Here is a 19,871-nt window from a genome sequence, read left to right as displayed (position 1 = left end):
TCTGCCTCTGTATAGTTTTGTTGTGTTGGGACCTTTCTTTCTGCGCCGGGACGCCCCTTGGCTGGGGCAGCTGTGCGCTATAAAAGTGCTTTTAACATAACATAACATAACATATACAGGAACTCTAACAAATAGGAAATGTCCATGTAAACCTCAGGTGCATTTCAGACTTTGAGATGGCTTAATACATCTTTGCACAAATATTGAGTAGCAGTTGTTGTTGTCCTTGATCTATAGACAGCCTTCCATACTGAAAAAGCATCTATCATAATAGACTGTCGACACCACCTGAGGGATCATATGTGTATTTCCTTCGTCCACTCAGAGCGTGCAAAAAAAAAGTACCCATGCCCCATTTCATTCTGAAGCATGGCCAACCTGGTATGGGGTGCTACATGGCAAAATGTGGACCCCTCTTCTGTTCCACGCATACTCCAGTCCACTATCAACATTTTCAGAATATTTTTGATTGCTCTCCTACAACTACAATACACGTCGAGCAACTTAGCATAAAGAACAGAAACTGCATTAATAGCATGTCCTGCTACAACTAATGCATGTCGAAGGTTGGGTATATCTGTGTCCACAATCACCTTAAGCACCACCTTGATAAAATAGATTTACTTATAATTAGCAACTCATTGCTGAATACACTGCCACTGCACCTGCCACTGTGTTTGGGCCCAAACAGCTGTCATCAAAATTAGTTTGCCTACCTCAGGTCAAGTCCTTAGTGAAAGCATCATTTTTTTAATGTCAATACATTATGGCATCTTTTCTCTTGCTTGATTTTGACCCCCCACCCAAGTACTATCCTGCATTGGGTATACTAATAGACTCCCACCTAACCTCCTAAAATTATTCCTTTCATTCGTTTTTAGAAATGCTTCACTACATCCAGAACTTCACAGTCAGGCTCTTACACCACATGGGAAAAAGAGATCATATCACCCAATCCCTACATACTATTAATTTCACTCCACATGAATCATTGCATATTCTATTTACATTCAGCGGTAGCTTGAGAAGGATAGAATTTCGTAGAAGTTCAGTTAATTTAATCCAATCCCGTTCAAGATCCCTCTGCTCAGCCTCTATATGTCTGCTGACTTTCTCCTGTAATGCAAGTCACACAGGGAACTTACTGCAATTCACTAACCTCTGGAATGGATGTATGACGTTACAACGCACACTTTTACAACGCATGCACTTACAACGCATTTTTTACAACGCATAATCCATTACAACGCATGACATTACAACGCATGACACTACAACGCATTTTTAAAAAATACCTTTACAACGCATTGCCATTACAACGCATACTACCTTTACAACGCATACCATTACAACGCATTATATTAAATTACATTTAAGGTAAGTATTAGATAGTATAGGGGTAAAAATTACTATTCTAACTCCAGGGGGTGCAACAGTAGGGTAAGTGTTGGATAGTATAGGGGTAAAAATTACTATTCTAACTCCAGGGGGTGCATCAGTAGGGTAAGTGTTGGATAGTATAGGGGTAAAAATTACTATTCTAACTCCAGGGGGTGCATCAGTAGGGTAAGTGTTGGATAGTATAGGGGTAAAAATTACTATTCTAACTCCAGGGGGTGCATCAGTAGGGTAAGTGTTGGATAGTATAGGGGTAAAAATTACTATTCTAACTCCAGGGGGTGCAACAGTAGGGAAAGTGTTGGATAGTATAGGGGTAAAAATTACTATTCTAACTCCAGGGGGTGCATCAGTAGGGTAAGTGTTGGATAGTATAGGGGTAAAAATTACTATTTTAACTCCAGGGGGTGCATCAGTAGGGTAAGTGTTGGATAGTATAGGGGTAAAAATTACTATTCTAACTCCAGGGGGTGCATCAGTAGGGTAAGTGTTGGATAGTATAGGGGTAACAATTACTATTCTAACTCCAGGGGGTGCAACAGTAGGGAAAGTGTTGGATAGTATAGGGGTAAAAATTACTATTCTAACTCCAGGGGGTGCAACAGTAGGGTAAGTGTTGGATAGTATAGGGGTAAAAATTACTATTCTAACTCCAGGGGGTGCATCAGTAGGGTAAGTGTTGGATAGTATAGGGGTAAAAATTACTATTCTAACTCCAGGGGGTGCATCAGTAGGATAAGTGTTGGATAGTATAGGGGTAAAAATTACTATTCTAACTCCAGGGGGTGCATCAGTAGGGTAAGTGTTGGATAGTATAGGGGTAAAAATTACTATTCTAACTCCAGGGGGTGCATCAGTAGGGTAAGTGTTGGATAGTATAGGGGTAAAAATTACTATTCTAACTCCAGGGGGTGCATCAGTAGGGTAAGTGTTGGATAGTATAGGGGTAAAAATTACTATTCTAACTCCAGGGGGTGCATCAGTAGGGTAAGTGTTGGATAGTGTAGTGTAATATTATGCGTTGTAATGGTATGCGTTGTAATGGTAGTATGCGTTGTAATGGAATGCGTTGTAAAGGTAGTTTTTAAAAATGCGTTGTAATGGTATGCGTTGTAATGTCATGCGTTGTAATGGATTATGCGTTGTAAAAAATGCGTTGTAAAGGTAGTGCGTTGTAAAAGTTGCGTTGTAAAGGTTGTTCCCCTCTGGAATGTATGGCCCAGAAACATTCCCACCATTCATGGCTACCTTCATTTGAGAAAAGCACTTAAAACCCGATGCTTCATCTCTACACAGTTTTAGTCACTATGCAATAAATAACATGCCATGTGTATCTTCTGTGTAAAGGCAATGTAAAAAGAAGCCTTACCAAACTATCAAGAGGGTACAATGTAAGGACCAATACAAACAGAAGGCATAAAAGGAGAAACTGGAATACAAGACCTAAATGCCTTGGAAAGACATCTTACAACCTGGCTAAACATTTGTCATAAGCCTACAAGTGCATGTATCACAGTATGCGGGTACTAATAATGAACAACATGCATTTCTTTAATCCTCCTCTAGTGCAAAAAACTACAGTGGTCCACCATTCTATGCTGTTCCCTAAGAGCCAACTACAAAAATGATCATCCACTCTCCACCTGCATGTTCTCATCATAAAGGACAAAACTTCAAAGGTCAAATGATAGGTCCCTATCAGTGCAATCCTTACAGTGGTGTTTATTCTAAGGCATCTTTGTGCATTTCATGCCCAGCTGCTAGCTGTATTCTGTCCACTCGTGAATTACAACAAAAATACCACCACAAGCAAATCCCCAGGCAACACATCTCCCATACCACAACTTGACCTCTCTGTTCTAGGTATTGAATGTACATGGGTGCGCCTGCACCTATGCATGAATTCATGGCCCCACAAACAACCAGAGGCAGCCACCACATGTGACAATGCAACCCTCACGCACCCCAGAACTGCGTGGCCATGGGCACCCACACAGTGAATAATGCTAAGAGGCCAAAGTAGTGTCAAAGGTATGCTACTGTATTACTACCTGCCATGCCCTAAGAAGTAAAAAAAATAGAGTTGAACTGGTAACATAAATGAGTCATGAAATATTAGATAAGTGTGACGATAAGGAAAATGTACTCAAGAATGTAAGAGTCACAAAGGCCAACATCCGAGTAAGCATTATACTGCATGGTGGCTGGATCTTCTAACGTTATAAGCTACATTTCTTGAAGCCTTGGATGAAAAACATCTTCAGTTCAATTGGAGTGAAGACTGTACACAAAAAAAAGGTTATATTAATGTGGACTAGGAGTGAGCCGTGATGCATTTCTCGTATCCTTCCTTGACAGCAGGTTAACAGAGAAATGCATCTTGTGTGATGTTGAGTGTACACTCTGAGGAAAGATAAGTTTGCTTTCAGAATGAAGGAAGATGCACCTCTAGGGTCTGTGAGTGAGACAATGTCATGCACTGCCCACGAGGCACACTTGGACATGCTCATTACCAAGGAGAAGCTGCTAACGCACAATTAGTAGCCGTTAATGCACAATCAGTGGAACTGAATGCATTCAGTTGTGCTTTTTAAATTGAGCAATGGACACCAGGTGTCTAGACCACCTACAGGAGAAATCATCCACCATGAACAATGTAGCAGTATGATGTTTGAGATATAACCAACACTTTTCTTTTTGTGGTAGCTACTGGTAAGCTCATCATATTGTCTGAAGAAAACTAACAATGCAAGCTTATCACTTGGATATAGTCTTTAGGAAGAGGGTGATAATGCAATGTATTGTAATGGGTTTCAGTTTGCATTTTTCAAGACAAGGAGTTACCTGAATGTATTTATTGAAAAAATGGTAATACTGTTGTTTATTCCTGGGCTAAATTGTTTAGCGTAAAGGCCGAACAGAGAAAAATCCTTGAACTGGCATGCAGCTTTTAAGTATAGGATATCTGATTAAAATCCTGTCTTCCATTGCATGATTGAAATTATTGGCACATCTTGTTGATATTAAGGAACACAACTTTAAAATAGAAAATACTTTAAGTTTAGAAGATGGGTGTTTTCAGGGGAAACATTGGTGTAAAGAGACTGCTAAGAAGGCTTATCTGCTACTCTGTCTGAAATTACTGCATTCTCCAAACCGATCTCATGGGAACCTCGGAAGCAGTTGACGTTTTTTAAGGCCATAAGAGAAATCACATCAACTTTGAGCAAGACTGTTGGTCTGCTGTGAGCCATGATCAGTGTGCCCAGTAACAGACTCCATCCTTGCCAAAATGGAGTACATTTTGAGTGGCTACTTCCAAGCAGGCTGAGGTCCTAGGTGAGATACATCGAGATGCTGCAGTCTTTCCCCAGGGAAACGGCTTGTTCATTGTATGAAATCTACCTTTCTGCTATGCTGTTATGAATTTTCAAAGATTTAATGAAATATAGCACTTAAAAGATTATACCACCATATTGTGATAACTGCTCACGATAGACCGGGCCAAAGTCAAAGTTTCAGGCCGGGCGCGATGGAGCCCTGAGCGGCTACAGCTGGCGGCAGGTCCCCGTCTCAGTTTCTACCTTCACACTATGAAACTTTTCTGGAGCTTTTCTTCCCGAGGGCCCTCAAAGCTCCCAGCCAATCTGGATATGGTGAGGGTTCACCGGCTTGACTTGTGACGAGGTCCCCGGTCAACTTCCCTGGAGTGGACTTCAAAAATTTCTCAAGATCGCTTCAGCGGGGCAACCCAGGAATCCAGGCCGGCACCCGATGGAAGGCAGGCGGCTTGGCTCTCGTGGTTGCTCCCGAGCAGACCTAGAAACTTTTCTGGAGCTTTTTCTCACAGGTTCTCGCGATGCTCCTCATGAAGCCGGATCCGGTGAGGGTTCATCGGCTTGAGATTTCTCCTAGTCCCGGCCAATCTCTGGAAGTTGGAGCGATGGAGCTTTCAGCGGGACGAACCTGGTTGGCTTGGCCGACTCGCGGTTGAAAGCAGGCGGCCTGGCTGGCCAGGTTTAGTCGGTCCCTTTATGGAGCTTTTTTTTTCAAAGTTGCTCCAAAGTTCTCCAAACTTCTTGAAGGTCTTCCTGAAGTTCCTCAGGGGGTCCCAAAGTGTCTCAAACTTACTCCAAGGGTCTGGAAGCTCCAAGATGGTCCTTGAAAGTTGAGGATGTCAGTTCCCACAATCCACTGGTACAAAACCCTTACAAATCCACTGGAGTGTGTTTAAGCAAAGGACACGTTTACGTGTGCGGTGGCTCCTCAGCCTCGCTGTCCTTCAGATATCAATCTGTGGGGAGTTTAAAGAAGGGGGACGAGAGAGTGGAGAGCACTTTCCAATTAGCCGCAAACTCAGTTTCTCAAATCTTGTTTTGGACTAAACAAAAAAGCAGTTAACTGTGGTGGACTCTGTGCGCTTTTACTCGGACCCTGGGCAAAGCGGACCCTCATTTTAAGGAATTTTCTGCCTGGACCTAATTGCTGTACCCTTCACCACTGTTCGCCGGACCCGCTTCGCGGGTCCCGCTTCACGGGAACAATCAGCGGAGTACCTGCAGTTTCTACGGCAGCTGGGGAGGTCTGTGGCAGTGCAGCAGGGCTGCGAGCATTACTGCAGGGACTTCATCTCCCAGGAGTCCCTGCCTGGCCAATAGCTGACACCTGGCCGGCTCTCCCTGCAAGCTACGCCCCCAGCGCACCGGCTGCATTCAAGAACACCTTCTCTTCCCTGTGCTGGTGGGACTCTGTGCGCTTTTACTCGGACCCTGGGCAAAGCGGACCCTCATTCTAAGGAATTTTCTGCCTGGACCTAATTGCCGTATCCTTCACCACTGTTCGCCGGACCCGCTTTGCGGGTCCCGCTTCACGGGAACAATCAGCGGAGTACCTGCAGTTTCTACGGCAGCTGGGGAGGTCTGTGGCAGTGCAGCAGGGCTGCGAGCGTTACTGCAGGGACTCCATCTCCCAGGAGTCCCTGCCTGGCCAATAGCTGACACCTGGCTCGCTCTCCCTGCAAGCCACGCCCCCAGCGTATACGTACTTAACTACACTCACGACTGCGCACGCGGGACGCGCGCAGGTCGAAGCTCGGAGCGAAGCCCGGGCAAAGGGCGGGCAGTCTGTGGCAGTCCGGGGCTGTCCAGGGCCGGGCTGGGCCACCCCCCTGACAACAACACTTGCATCTTTAGGCATATAGGGGTTCATTATTATTAATATCTGGTTACCATTATAGCTTGTGCTAATGTCCACCCGTTCAGGGAAGAGCCTCAGGGGAGGAGGAGAGGGAGGAGCCAGCTGTATTATAGGCACTATGGATCGGTTCATTACACGGGTAGCTGCTGTCATAGAGAAGGAGATTGTAATGACAGAGCGGCGTCTCTCCCAAGAACTTCCTCCGTCGAAACGGTCCTCATTGGGTTCCCTGGCGTTTGTTACCTCGCCTGTATGTAGTTCAGATCCCCATTCAATTACATCCCCTCCACTGGAGCATTTACGGGTTGCATCTCTGAGGGCCAGTATAGATAGGTTGGAGAGCTTGGCAACCATATCTATTCCCCCTCCTGTTGATAGTAGTAGTTTTGACCCACGCTCCAGTGAATTCCCTGTCCCTACACCCTGCCCTATCATTCCTACTATTCAAGTTAATATCCCTCAGCCACCTGTCTTACCATTGACGGTCTCAAATAATGTAACTTTTACTAAAAGGAAAAGGATTGCTAGCCCACGTAAAGGCAGCTTCCCAAAACTTTATAAGAGACCAAGGAAGCACGGTGCCAGGGGAATAGGAACTAAAGCGGGTGAGGGGTTGGGCACGAAAAACCCCGGGATGGAAAAGGGGGGTGATCATTCAGGTCATATGATTAAGGAAGCAGGTGTAGATCCAACATCAGACTGTCATTTAGCCCCACCCAATGACTCTGTAACAATTTTACAATTTGAAGATCTGATGATAACACTACTGTCCCCGATTGTAGAGAGAGTAAAAGGGTTAGGAGAGAGGTTGGATAGATTCGAACAGGCAACCTTGGATAATTTCTTCTCTCTAAAAACCCTTATTAAACTGCACTCTAGAATTAGGGAGGATGGACAGGGAGGGGATAGTGGCACCTGGGTGTTCCCCGCATCCACACAGGCCACACCTACCGCTTCTAATACAGCAAACACTGCAAATATGTTGGCTGTCGCTAACGCCCCTGCTGCACAGGTTGTGGATACCCCAGGCAGTACTAGTCAATTAGGCCTAGCACAACCGAGTGTACCTAAGCCTCTTAAAGTCCTGGCAAAGAAGCCTATTCGGGCTGAGCTGCCGGGTAGGAAGGGACCTGTCAAACTGAAGGGAACCTCGAATGGGATTGCCAAAGGCAATGGTCCCGATCAAGCCCACTCGACTAGAACTTGTACTAACCTCCCCAGAGTAACCCAGCCAGAAGAATCTTCCCCCAAAGTGGCTCCAACTTCTCCACCGGTGAATTTGCCCCCCGAGTGCCACCCGTATGTCGCCATACTTACTAACGTACCCACCTTGAAGGATGATCATTATGAATCCCACCAGGCTTTAAAAAATAAAACCATGCACTGGTTAAAGACCAATAGATCTCTTCCTAGGGGTCTAGATGGGTTGATCCTAGGAGTGAGAAGGGTCGGGTGGGTAGGTTATGGTCACAAGCACCTAGAAGGAGATTGTGTGGTGGTAAACTTTAAAGACAATAGGGTTGCACAAACTATTTGCAATCAAAAGTATGTAATTGGGGGGGCAAGCATTGGTGTAGTAGATTTAACCTATTTCTACCCCAGGACTGCAGCAAAGTATAATGGTTTACATTTTGGTGGGGGTTGGAGCAATAACCTTATTTATCCCGAGAACCCTGTCATCCCTCAATTTTTCCAAACGGCAGCCTGGCCCAGGTCTTATGGGAGGCTGTCGGGATATTGAGACCGACACTTGCCATAGGGTGGCCATCAGGGTCCTAAGCCCAGGTGATGTCCCTGGGCTAAACGAGTTGGGTAAAAGCAATGCCATTCTTCCTTCTCAGTTAGACGAAGCCACTAACCTACCACAGGATATTAACCTGCTCGCAGGAAGACTAAGTGGGGGCAGCAGATTAAGTTTTATAGATCAGATGGAGGGGGCACTAAGCACCGAGCCCCGTAGGGAGCCGGTTGTAGCGAATCTAGACCTTAAGATTTTCAGCTGGAACGTTGCGGGTATCTCGAGGAAGCTGGGACTACCAGACTGGAACGCCCTTGTGGAGGGTTACTCTATTTGCATTTTTCAAGAAACATGGTGCAGGGAGCCCTGTTACAAGATAGGATATTCAACTTATTTTGTTCCCGCTGTCCCCCCTGTACTAGGGAAGGGACGCCCTTCGGGTGGTCTCCTCATATGGGTTGATGTCTCTCTCGATTGACAGGTAGTTCAGCACCCCACCAACTCTCCCGATCTCCTCAATATTACAATAAAGGGTGCCCGGGGTGGCCTACTCCTGGACATCTTTAACATCTACGCCAGAGGCACGAAGGGTGGTATACAATCGGCCACAATATCCCTATTAGAAGGTCTGCTCAGGCAGCGCCCCAATAAATCTCGCATCTTGGTGGCGGGAGACCTGAATTGTACGTTCGAGCCTCTGGGCTTGGACGAAACATTGGGAAGTGGTGAGGAGGACTCCAGGAGGGGGATTCCTGCCTTAGCGCTGCCCCCCATCAAGAGGTGGACCCAAGTGGCGGTACAGATAAATTCCCTTAACATGGAATTTGACCTTAGGGCTGTTAATGGGAGATCAAAGTCTGACTTAGTGGGAGGTCATACTTATAATAGGCCGAATCATACGTCAAGAATAGATTATATTCTTCTTGACGTAAGTCTATGGAGCATCCTGAGGGATATGGAGATTATACCGACAACTGAGAGTGACCATAATCTCCTCTCACTTGCCCTCTTTCCCCAGTGGCTAACCGATAAGGGGGGAATATCATCTTATATAGCTCCAAACCCCCACAAAGTTTTCCCATCCAATTGTGGTAGACGGCTGAAGTGGGCTAAGCTTATCATGTCCGAAGAGAAAGTGGCAGATATAGGGGCACTCCTGGCTGCAGCACAGTGCAAACTGGAGTCGCTGACCCGATTGTCTGAGGAGGTCACGCTGACCTTCTGCGACTTAACTAGGGCGCTGAGCAACCTTTTTATTCTCCCTAGCATGGCTCCTCGTGCTAACAATAGGAAGTTGCTGCCCAAAGCGCAGGGTTGGTTTACAAAAAAATGCAGAGACAAGAAAAAAGCGCTGGTAGGGGCTGTCAAATCTAAATCTCAGGTTGCAATTAGGCTCGCAAGGAAAGATTACTCCCAGACCTTAAAGGTAGCAAAAAGAGAGTGGGAGGAGAAGTTCTGGGCGGACCTCTTGGCTGCAAGCTTGGACAGGAATGCTTGGGGATTTTGGAGTTTGGTAAGAACCAGGGATAGGCCTGTTGGCACATTGCTGACATGTAGCATCCCAGCTCAAAACTGGTTTAGCCACTTCCTGTCCCTTTATACCCCTTCCGAGGGGGTCCTTAACGACTCCTTTGCTCTGGTGGTCGAGGCAAGGGATACTGAGGCCGATGCCTTTACTGTCAGAGAAGTGGAGGTCGTAATCAAGTCCCTGGTCCCCCTAAAAGCTGCTGGGCCTGAAGGGATAATCGGTGACTTGTTACATGCCAATCCCAAGAAATGGGGGAAGTTGGTTTGCACTCTACTGAATGCTATTATGGGGGGAGCATCTGTACCTGAATCCTGGGAAGGGGCGGAGGTTGTCCCGATATTCAAGAAGGGATGTCGGGACAACCCCGCTAACTATAGGCCCATAAGCCTTATCGATTCATCCCAAAAGGTGGCAGGGAAGGTGATTCTGCGGAGGATCCTCCAATGGGTGGATGATAACAAGATCCTGTCAGATTTCCAGGCTGGTTTTCGCTCTGGAACCGGGACCATCGAGCAAGCCTTCAGACTGGTGCTCCTGCATTGGAAGGTGGTGGTGCTGGGCAAAGGCAGTCTTTATCTGGCCTTTATTGACCTTAAGACTGCCTTTGAACTGGTACCTAGGGAGGAACTGTGGAGGGTCTTGCAGGGCTTGGGGGTGCCTTCTTATATCCTATCGCTCCTGATAAAACTACACACAGGCAATTACGCGCAGGTGCGGTGGGGTACGAATGGGGAGAAAACTGACAGAATTCCAGTGAGTAGGGGCGTCCGCCAGGGATGTGTATTAGCTCCCACCCTATTCTCTCTCTATGTGAATGGTGTGGTTGAGTATCTGCTACAAGAACCTGCAGATGCACCCTCCCTGGCGGGCACTCGGATCCCCACACTGCTCTTTGCAGATGATACCCTCCTCATTGCAAAGACCCCCCAGGGCCTCCAAAAACTTCTTAACCGCTTCCAGGAGTTTTGTTCCCTTAGGAGATTGGTGATCAATGTTGACAAGACCAAATATTTGATCATGAATCCTCCTAGGAAACTGGGGCGCCCCCCGGTCTTGAACTCTGCTCACCTGGAGAGGGTATCAGAGTTCGACTACCTGGGAATTCGCCTTAGCGACTCTCTGAGTTGGACTCCGCACATCCACAAGATGCTCCTTAACCACAAAAGGGTGGGCGGTGTGTTGCTTAGGGAACATTGTTCTTCCACAAAACAATTTATTGCCCCAAACTGTGGAGATTTATAAAGCTAGAGGGGTTAGTGCTGCCTTGTACGGGGCGGAGTTGTGGGGTACAAGCAACCTCGATGTACTTGCAAAATCGGAGAGCAAATTCTTGAAAGATCTGATGGCTCTCCCTTTGAGCACACCCACAGTTCCAGTGTTGCTGGATCTAGGTTGCAGATCCATTGCGGACCAAGCTCGACTTCATCCCCTGCTCCTGTGGGCCCGCTTGTGGAGGGTGCGCGAATTAGCCTCCTATGCGGAGGGACTGTCCGAGGTGATGTCAATGGGGGGCTGGTATAGGATTAAATGGTTGAGGGACGTTAAACACCTTCTGGGGGAGTTGGGCCTTGGTGAAGCTTGGGTTACTCGATCTGCACCACCTAAAGCCACTCTAAAGAAATTGTATTGGGATTGGGTTTCTTCCAAACTCACTGTCGATCCACGCCTATGTAAGTCAACTGCAGCTTTTTTGAGGATTAAAGACGTGGTAGCTTACGAACCCTATCTCGACATGATTTCCATTCCATTTGACTGGGCTTCATATTTTAAATTTAGAGTAGGGATTCTACCTGTAGGTGACCTGATATCCCGGTGGAAATTGTCCCCCCAGCCCTCCCCCTTTTGTGCCCTCTGTTCCACGCGGGTCGAGACGGTGGCACATATTCTTTTTGAATGCCCTGATTATTGCTCTCCCAGGAGGCGCTGGCTCAAACCACTTTGTAGACTGTTGGGAACTCGCTATCACACTGTGGCCCTACGCATTTTATTGTCCGACACATCCACTTTGGTGGTTTGTGGTGTGTCCAAATTTTTAAAGTGGACTTGGTTGATTCGTGCAAAAAGGCTTTCTGTATCAATTTAATTCTGATTTTAACTGTACTAATTGTATCTATCAAGTTACTGTTTTTTTGTTTTTTTTTTAACTGTTGAATTGCTTTTAAGATATTTTATGTATCGAAATAAAGCCTATCAATCACAAATCCAATGATGGTTCTCCAAGGTGTAGATTTAGTTAGTGATGTTCCTCTTTTAACCTGTAGCTTTCAGGGAGTCCACTCTTTAGTTCTTTTTCAGCAAAATAATCCACAGGGCTGTAGTTTCAGATGGTGCAGTCTTCAGAGGTCAGACCTTAGAAATCTTTGCACAGCAAAACTTCTCAGCAGGGCATTTCTTGATTCAGTAGTTTCAAGTAGCAGATCTGAGAGGCTCTGCCCCTCTCAGATACTTATTTTAAGTTCTCTGGGTCATGCAGGAGGTCCCTTCTGACCAATTGGAGCAGGGTAACTCCTCAAAGTTATGACCACATCCTATAGAGTGTGGCATTATTTTGTCCCAGAGTGCATCAAATCTTCCAAATCCATAATGGCTGATTTTCCGGCAAGGAGGTAAGAGCTGGCTAAACACACCCCTAGGATTGCTAATTTACTTAGACTCTCCCCCCTGCATCTGCCCATATCTTCCTTAATCCTACCATCTGCCTGAGGTGGTAAGTTCAGAGCCATAAATAACACTGGTCTCTGCGCTCCTCTTTGAAGTCCATGGTTTACGACTCCTCCCCCTGGCCTGGCATTCCTATAGAACAGCACACTGCCCTCCCAGCATAGCTGGTAAACCCCAGGGGCTCTTTATCACCTCTACAAGGCAGCCTGGCTAATCCACTTAACTGTGAACAATTAGGGAAGACCACTGGAAGGTTGAATTTGGACTTACAAACAAGAAAGTCTTATAACTTCTTGTATGTACACTTTAGCAGAAATTCAACAATATGATATTGTTGGAATTATTAATACCATTCTTGGAAGTCTTTGAATGGCATTTCTAGCCTTTTCCTATCAAGAGTTATTAATTAATAACTTCCTACCACGTTAACCTATGTAACAGGGGATTTGCAATGGGCCATATAGTATTTTATAACTACTTGTCTTATTTCTACAGGACCCCCACCCCCTATGCAACTAGGGGAGACTTTAGGGGTTCTGAATCTGTAGAAATATTGCAGATCCTTCCTCCACAGTGCTCCTAGCATCAACGTCGAATTTGAGCAGAGCTTTACCACAATGTGGGGAGTGAAATGTGAAATTTCCCTTTACCCAGGCATATGTACCTTCTAAATACCTGGCCCCCACCCCTGGGATACCTAGGGGAGACCCTGTGGGTCCCTAATATGCCAAAACATTGTAGGTTATCCATTTTAAGTGCCCCAAACACCAACGTCAAGTTTGGGCACAATTTACTTTTTAAAAGCAGTCCTGGCGCCCAGGGCTGTTTTTAAATTGACCTCAGGCTTCAGCAGTGCACACAAGCAAGTGCATAGAAAGGCTGCTGGCCTCTAAACTGCCATGCCACAGGGTACTGGGGACTTCCGCACACGATGGCACATATGCACAATCAAGCAGAGCACAGTGCACACCCTCATTGACTCTGGGTCATCGCCCAGATCTATAGACTGTCACAATGTACAATGCCATGCTGTCTGAATGTCATCATGTACCATGCGGCTACATACATGTGGACAGATTGCAATACACCATCTCCCCTTCACATTGCAGGGCCACCGTCAACACCCCCTGCAGAGCAGTCCCAGCCACTCTTCACTGATGACGAGGAGGACAACCCCAGCATTGACGCACAAGCCCTCCTAGACATCATTGACATCATATGAGACGCACCTCCAGGATCAGGGCTGACCAGCTGCATCGAGTAGACCCCACCCACCACGCAAGCCACCCAGCAGGGGGCACCCTCGGCAGTCTCCCAAGACCCCCAGGAACAACACACGACCTTCCAACGACGTGTGCTGGAGGCCCAGAGGGAGACGGCTGAGCAGGTGTGGGTAGGGTTTGACCTCATGGCTACCAAACTGGACGCCATCCATGGGTGTCTAGGCCCGCTCTATGGTCTCCAATGAGCCCTGACTGACATCGCTGGAGTCCTGACGCAGAGAGAACACCTGTCCATTCAGAGGGGCACCAGCGATACCAGCCGTGAGCTGGTACACATGCGGAAGCTCATGGAGGACGTGGTGCAGATGGAGGCAGAAAGGATGGCAGCCACTGCTGCACACCAGCAAAATGTAGCTGGGATCCACCATGCCCTGCAGGTCATCATCATGGCATTGCTGCCACAGGGCGTGGCACAGATGAATGCTGCTGCCCCCACACAATCCACATCTCCACCCCCTGGTCTGCCATTACCTCACAGTGCGGCAGACGTATCCACTACGGCACCTGATGTGTCAGTGGCACACAGTGCCTCAGTTGGTACTGCAACACCCACAGGTGGGGCAGTGCACAAATCCAGGGGCGAGGACATTGATGGGTTTGTGATCAGGAGGCACTAGCATTTCCTTCCGCCACCTGGCCTGTTTCTGCTTGGTGCCGCACATGGCCCCATGACCTTCCACTGACCCCCGATACACTCCGACGCACTCACCTTGGACAACGACATGGACTGCCATATCCTGTTTGATGACCAATGACACGGCGACCAGACTGCGTACTGCACCCTTCCTCTTCCGCAGTACTCATCATCCCCGGATGGACTCTGGCTGGCCTTCCACAGGCCCATATTGTGTAGTGTGCTAGGCAGTGCCCTGTACCGCTCCTGCTGCAGAACTTTACTGGATGTGCAAAAAACGTCCAGTGATGCACTGCTGTGTTATGTCTTTCATCATTCATGTATGAATGTGTGGATGAATGTATGGACAGTGATGTCCCTTGCGTCAATGATGCTCATCCTGTGGGATGCCAGTCAGGGGATGCGATATTGCATATTGTGTACTGGATGCCGTGGACACTACAACAGGGACACACGCATCAGTCACTTCCATGTCCGGACATAAACTGAACCACGCCCAGAGCCCACGAGCCATTGTTGCAAGACCTGCGCTGTTCCGGCATACGGCAGGCCAGATAACTCTGCTTACGCTCCGAGGGGAGGGCCCTCATTGCTACCCGTCACAGGCGTACTCGCTGGTGGTGTGCAGGCCACTGGTCTAGTTCTCAGCATGTCACAGCCACTCCCTGAGGGCAGGTTTGCATACACACCACACCCATCCGGCACAGGCGTCACAGGCCATGTGACTCCGCCAACATAAGGGGCCAACGACGTCACATTCCCCTCTGCCGGTGGTGACTGGATGACGGACGCTCCACGGTTCTCAATCATGAAGGGCCCATGAGTTGTTGTGCACAGGGTTAGTGGCATCCGAGGTCCTGCGGTCGTCATGGACTGACCACCACGTGGCGCTGACTGTTGTTGCACAGGGTTAGTGGCACCCGAGGCCTTGCAGCCGGCACAGGCACCCCGCTATGGGACGGTGACTTTGGGTGCACTGAGTTAGTGGCACCTTAAGCTGCTGAGCGGGTGTGCAGCCTGCGATGATGCCCCATCCCGGCGGTCGAGACAGCTCAGGTTTTGTGTGCCCTTCTGGACCGCAGTGTAGGCCAGAGCCAGCGGGCAGCGCGGGCCTACCACCATGTGGCATCACTTCTGGGATCCGAGAGTTAGTGGCACCTATTGGGTTGTGCGGGTGTGCAGCCTGCGATGAGGATTGAGTAATCAAGACCCAGCACCAAACGTGAGACCTGGTGGCCTGTGGAGCGGGGCTGCATGGTATGGAGGGTGCCATGTCCGTGGGCTCCGGCCTTGTGGCTGGTAGCGGCACGTGGTGGGGCCTCCTGTCTGCACGCCGGTGGTGGAAGGTGAGCAGTGAGGCCTGGGTGTGCATGGGCGGGCATGCTCCGATGGCCAGCGGGAGGGGCTGGGGTGCCTCTGCCCGGGTGTGCATGGGCAGGCAGGCGATGTTGTCTTGTGCAATTGTGTGTACTGTGCCAATCATGTATCTGGACTCTGTTTCAGATGACGGGTCTGTCTCAGATGTGTGGCCTGGTGTACTGCTATACATACCGGCAAGTGGTTGGAGACACACCGGTGGCAGCAGGTGAGCAGTGTGGCCTGGGTGCGCAGGGGCGGCACTCTCTCTCTCCCCCTCTCTTCTTCTCTCTCTGTCCCCCTCTCTTCTTATCTCTCTCTTTGATGTGCACAGGACACACCTTCTCATCATGATTTTTGTCTTGCAGGCTGTGACCTATGGATTGTCCCGAGGGGAGCCGCCATGTGTCTTCATTTAATTTCAGTGTTCATTTTAATAAAGTTTCATGTGTTGCTTCGAAAGTGAATGTTTGATGCTCATTTTTGTGACTACACATGCATGTCACCAGTTGAGATTGTGCGACGTCATGCGGATTATTTTGTGGATATGTCTATGGTCGGGGTGTGCCGGGGCAGGGGGGTCCTGGGGGTGGTGGCGGCAGATGCTGTTGCCCTTTCGGCCCTCCGGGCTGCATGTTCAGTTGCTCAGGTGCATCTGTTGTTCTTCAGGTGTGGCTCTGGACTTTGCTCCCTTTTGTGGTGCAGGCTGTGGTCTGCCTTTGCACCAGGTCAGAGCAGGTGTTATTTTCCTGCTGCTAACGTGTCTTATCGCCTTTTTTGTGTTCTTATCGCAGTTCTGGCTAGTCGTTGTGAATGTTGTGGAGTGGTGTTGTCGTGGCTTTTGGCACGGGAACACCTACTCTGCATCCCATTAGCGATAGTTGCGAGGGTCATCTGTGGCAATGTTTTTTGCGGCTGCTATCTCGGGTAAACTGGTGACGTGGGATGTTAACACCAGCTTGTGATTGGGGTGATAAGTTTATCGCAACTTTGGCTGCGATAAAGTGCCGTTAACTTTGCGATAGATCCTTGTGAATATCTCCCCAAATGTGTTCATTTAAACCTAAAATCCTTACAGATGCAGCACAAAATCCAACGAGTTACATCCTGAGCACTACATGATCTAGTTGAATGACACAGGGCTACACTATTACTGCAGGCAGTGGCTCTTTAACAGATAAAAGTTCAATTTTAAACCTTACATTGTTCTCTGAAGGGATTGTTAAGTTTCTAATGGGTAGTTTTAATGAATGAGGCGCTGTACATGTGATGGAGAGTGAACAAATGAAAGATACCCTCAATAATTTACAAAGAGTTCTACTGAACCAGCATCCTCTTCCAACCCGGTCTGACGTCCACTGTACTCAAACAGTTGTAATGCATCGCCCTATGTAAGGTCTTGTTTCTTAAGTGGTTTAATGCCTCTTTCCACTTGTGTTAGACCTCTAGTATGAGTGAGCTTTAAGGCTGCTTTTGTGTTTTAAACACAATTGATATTTGTATTTGTTTATCTAATTTAGTTAACATTTTTACTTTTCATTCAATGTCTTGGAAACGAGATTTTTAGACAAATAGCAGGGAATGAAAGCAGCTATTTTCTTTCAAATTACATGATGAAAGTACGTTACTTAAAATTCAAAGGATATGAAATGCTGTTTGCACAGTGAACAAATTGCACGCACTTTCCTCCTACCTGTGACTGTGAATGAGTGCATTAAAAGCCAAGCCATCTGCCCAGCTACTGGTGAAATTGATAACGTTGATCTGTGGGAAATTGCGAGTTGATTGGCGGACCCAGCTCAATAAAATCTTTTCACTGTTTGTTTGCTGCAAGTCGGCCATAATGCCTTTCATTACATCTTTGACCTGTAAAAGACAGACGATCATCAGTAGCTGTACTCAGTAAAACAATGGTTTGCATCCTCTCCCACGAGTGTGTGGATGTGCAAATTTGCTTTTACCCCTTCTCAAGTAAAGTGCAATGCTCTGGAAAGCCTATTTCTGAATGATCGACAAAGCTGCTTGTTTTGGAACTAAAATCACACTAGTACAAACATTTATATTTTTAAGCATATTTCTTAAGGAATACATGTGCAAACATAATTGTCATTTAAAGTAAGTGAATACATTTCAGACAATAAACACATTTCCACACAGATGGTTACATTGTGTGTGAGGCATGATTGATGTCCTTGTTGGCCAACATTTCCGGTCCATATGCTTGATGCGAATATTTCCTGAACATATTTGTAACCATATATAATATGCACTGTGTGATGCAGTACTGTCCACATTTTCTAAATAAACAACCAACAAAAATCAACTTCAAATACAAAGTTTTAAAAGTTATTAGATTTTTCTTCACTTCCTTAAAACTAATCAAGGCAGAAAAAACATGTCTAGTGTATGAAAAAGAAGCACACCTACATTTTGGGAAAATGCTCTAGCTTGGGATCAGTGGCGTAACGAGACTTGAGGGGGCCCCCCTGCTAAGTACATGGATGGACCCTCTATGCTCTGGACCCAGTTTTCAGTACAAGGGCCTGTCACAGGTGTACAGTGCCTTAGGGGGCCACCGGAGGTCACTACTAGGCCTGGGCGAAAATTTCGTTCCGTTTGCGGAAATTGCGATAATTTGACATTTTCGCGTTCCGCATGGGTAAGTTGGCGACCCGCAACCATGCAGAAAATCTCGCGAACATGCTGGAAAAAAACTTCCGCATCTTCGCGATATTTCCGCTTGTTTGCGATAATTTTAAACATTTTCGCGATAATTTGCGGAAGTGGATTTCGCAAATTCCGCCCACCCCTACTCACTACCCCGCAACGGGGGGGAGGCTATTACTATGCCACTGCTTGGGATATAATAAATGACTAGTAGAAGGATCTTCATATTCGGAAGTGTGCTAAAACAACTCCAAATCTCAGCATTTCAACCGCTCTGAAAGAAATTCACAGGTAAAATGAGCAGTGTTATACCCTGCGAAGTAAAACTAAATCAGCTTAAATACACAGACAACGTATCAGAGTTCAAAGCACACATGCAGTTTCTGGTGACTAGCCCCTCCATTCAGCTTTTGGCTGCATGCAACACTGGGGGCCCTCAGTTCCGCCTGAAAATATGGGTGTAGGTTGAGCATAAATAAATATCCCTGTGCCATCGCCAGCTGCACATGTACGATCTGTATGTATATTTGCGCCAACGGTCAGTGTTTGTTTTTGGGAGGCCCCATTATGCCCACTTCTAAACTTTCATTTTGGCAGTAGTAAATGCCTGCCACTCTTTTGATGGTGGACACACAACTCCCCTCTCAGTTGCCAGGAAGTTGATTGGCCTAGTGCATATTCAGGGAACATTCTTGGGCTAGACCATAATTCCCTGTTTTGCAGGAAACATATCTTAATCCCACTTCTGAATGAAGAGGTTTCACAAGTCCTCCTCTAATTCCAAAGTGTGGTTATCCTCCACAGATGCACCTGCTCTTGTAATATGAGACAGACACTAAAATTGTAGCCCCCAAGGATCTATTTTCAAACAAGCAGCAATATTCATGCAAATACAAGGCAAACCCATCCAAAGTATACATTGGTGGATGCATATATATATATTTTTTTTTTTAAAAATTCTGTTTATTGGCATTTCAAGTAACATACAAGTGTCATCTGCCGTGTGTGGCAGCGTAATAGCAGCACAACAGAATAAATAATGCAATCCACCTCGTGATGGTGTATGCATATGTTATCTGCAAGTCCCTTGCAAAGTGGTATACCATATACCCAGCACTTGTAATATAAATGCTACTAGTAGGCCTGCAGCACTGCTAGTTACCTAGTACTAGTGGGCCTGCAGCCACACAAGTTGCCTTTCAAACCGGTCTCAGACTTGCCATTGCAAGGCCTGTGTGTGTAGTTTACTGCCACCTCAAATTGGCATTTAAAACCATTTGCAAAGCCTTAAACTCCCCTTTTATCACACAAAGGTCACCCCTAAGGAAAGCCCTACGTAGCCCTAAGGCCAGGGTGCTGTGTAAGTAAAAGTTAGGGCATTTACTTTTAACATTTACATGTCCTGGTAGG

At 47.0% G+C, this 19,871-nt stretch overlaps 1 protein-coding gene across 14 annotated transcripts in view; it reads right to left on the bottom strand.

Annotated features, from left to right (window-relative positions):
- The window catches only part of DMD (dystrophin), a 7,596,173-nt gene that overhangs the window by 6,327,555 nt on the left and 1,248,747 nt on the right, over positions 1 to 19,871 (bottom strand). For all 14 annotated transcript variants that reach the window (XM_085622447.1, XM_085622454.1, XM_085622449.1 and 11 more), the window contains exon 6: positions 17,488 to 17,660. In XM_085622447.1, the coding sequence (XP_085478573.1) occupies positions 17,488 to 17,660 (173 nt within the window). The remainder of the gene's footprint in view (positions 1 to 17,487; positions 17,661 to 19,871) is intronic.

The sequence above is a fragment of the Triturus cristatus genome, chromosome 8, assembly GCF_964204655.1.
Source record: "Triturus cristatus chromosome 8, aTriCri1.1, whole genome shotgun sequence".
NCBI lineage: Eukaryota > Metazoa > Chordata > Amphibia > Caudata > Salamandridae > Triturus > Triturus cristatus.
This window is presented reverse-complemented; position numbering and strand designations above follow the sequence as displayed.